Source organism: Photinus pyralis, unplaced genomic scaffold (genome assembly GCF_008802855.1).
Source record: "Photinus pyralis isolate 1611_PpyrPB1 unplaced genomic scaffold, Ppyr1.3 Ppyr1.4_LG7, whole genome shotgun sequence".
In the NCBI taxonomy this organism is placed as follows: Eukaryota; Metazoa; Arthropoda; class Insecta; order Coleoptera; family Lampyridae; genus Photinus; species Photinus pyralis.
The window spans coordinates 12,020,950-12,022,733 of NW_022170738.1; the positions used below are offsets into that span (position 1 = coordinate 12,020,950).

Sequence of the window (1,784 nt, forward strand, 5' to 3'; positions counted from 1 at the left end):
AGAGAAAAAATACTCGCTACAACAACTACATACAGGTATAGAACAAGTGCAAGAAAGTCTACAAAATGTGCAAATAATAGTGCTACTACTACAACATAAAACGTTTTACCCGAACGTGTAGTCAAAGGCAAACTCACCCGCCAATGTCCACTGGGGGTTTACTAGTTGGAAGGTTCTGAACGGCTTCTTGTTGCTCGCGCAGTTGGCGTTTTCGTTTTTTGCTCCACAGCTCGTGACAGTCTTGCCATGTTGGAAGTTCCGGTACGTTCATTCTGAAAACACTTTGTGTAGTGAGGGTAGGTTTCAAGGTGTTCATATTATACACATCTCGAATGTATCAGTGTACGGATTTAGTTGGTAATTCCCTAAGCAAAATAATTTCTACCTCTTAGTCCCTAACCAACCAGAGAAAGATCCTCCCAGTCACTTTAGGATACTATAAAAAAAAGTGCCTACTGTAGTCTGGTTTGTTTGCTGGATGTCAAATTTTAGGTTATTGAAATAAACAAGTTGTAGATTGACAATGCAGATCAGTATTTCATTAGCCAAGTTTAAAATTATCGATCTCACGAGTAATGTAACTCAAAATAGACTATAGCCTGAACATCTACACTATAACAGAAAGCTTTTAGTGAAAATGTAAAGGCTCTAGCAATTGTAATTGCTGAGATCTCAGCCGGACAGCCAGCCAGTCAGCCATAACGAATATAATAACGTATTTTTTTTTCAAAAATGCGCTAATAATTAAGTTGTTCTACTGGTAGCGCTATCTAACGGAAAAATTATAGCACCTCCGAAAACCATGTCGAAATTATTTTCTTCAATTATCGATCTCATGAGTAATCTAACTCAAAATAGACTAGATCCTGCACATCTACACTACATCAGAAAGCTTTCAGTGAAAATTTGAAGTCTCGCTAGCTATTGTAATTGCTGAGATCTCAGTCAGACAGACAGTCAGCCAGCCATAACGAATATAATAGCGTATTTTTTTCCAAAAATGCGCTAAAAATTATTGGAGCGACTTAAGCGGGCAGGTTTCTTAAGGGTCTACTTTTCTTAAAGGCCTTGGAAATCCTAAAAAACTCTTCAAGATCCTTAAAAGCTTTCAAAGTGTAAAGAGACAAAATCTTAAGAAAGATTTTAAAAGACCTTGGGAGATATTGGCTATTTTTAAAGACTCTTCACAGTCTCTCAACACTATTAAAGCCTATCCGGAATTTTTAAACGCTCTTAAAGGCCAATTGAGGCTTTCAAAGCCTCTTAGAAGACTATTGAAAGTCTATGGAAACTAAAAATTCATCAACTTTATTAAAAACAAGAATCTTATAGACTCCTGGAGGATTTTGGAAGTCTTTACAAATTGTTAACGATTTTTATAAGCTCTTAAACATTTTCGACTCTTAAATGCACTCTTACAAATTATTAAAAGCTTGTGAAGATCATTAGAAACCTGTGGAAACAATTGAGAGCTTTTGAAGAAGCTTTCCTCCAGAAGGCCGAGTTAGAGACACTTGGGAGACTCTGAAATACCCTTAAAGATCTTTATTGTTTACTAGTTCAGGCTATATAATATTATTTGACAAAAAAAATTAGTTCTCGTTCCAAACCGGGTTTTTTATGTAGGTCAAGTGATTCAAAATCGGGGAAAAATAATTAAAACATACACAACTCGGGCTTGAAAGTGGTATTTTGTAAATTGTGGCAAAAGTATTAATTTTAGGCAAAATTGTTCGAAATAAAAGTTGTAGTGAATAAACAGATGAATAACTTTTGTTGAATAT

The 1,784-nt window shown here is 35.3% G+C and overlaps 1 protein-coding gene across 1 annotated transcript in view; it reads right to left on the reverse strand.

Annotated features, from left to right (window-relative positions):
* Positions 1 to 271, reverse strand: part of LOC116175645 (SCY1-like protein 2) — a 5,201-nt gene extending 4,930 nt beyond the window's left edge. The window contains exon 1 of the mRNA XM_031493870.1: positions 138 to 271. Coding sequence (XP_031349730.1) covers positions 138 to 271 — 134 coding nt within the window. The remainder of the gene's footprint in view (positions 1 to 137) is intronic.
* Positions 272 to 1,784: the final 1,513 nt, after the last annotated feature.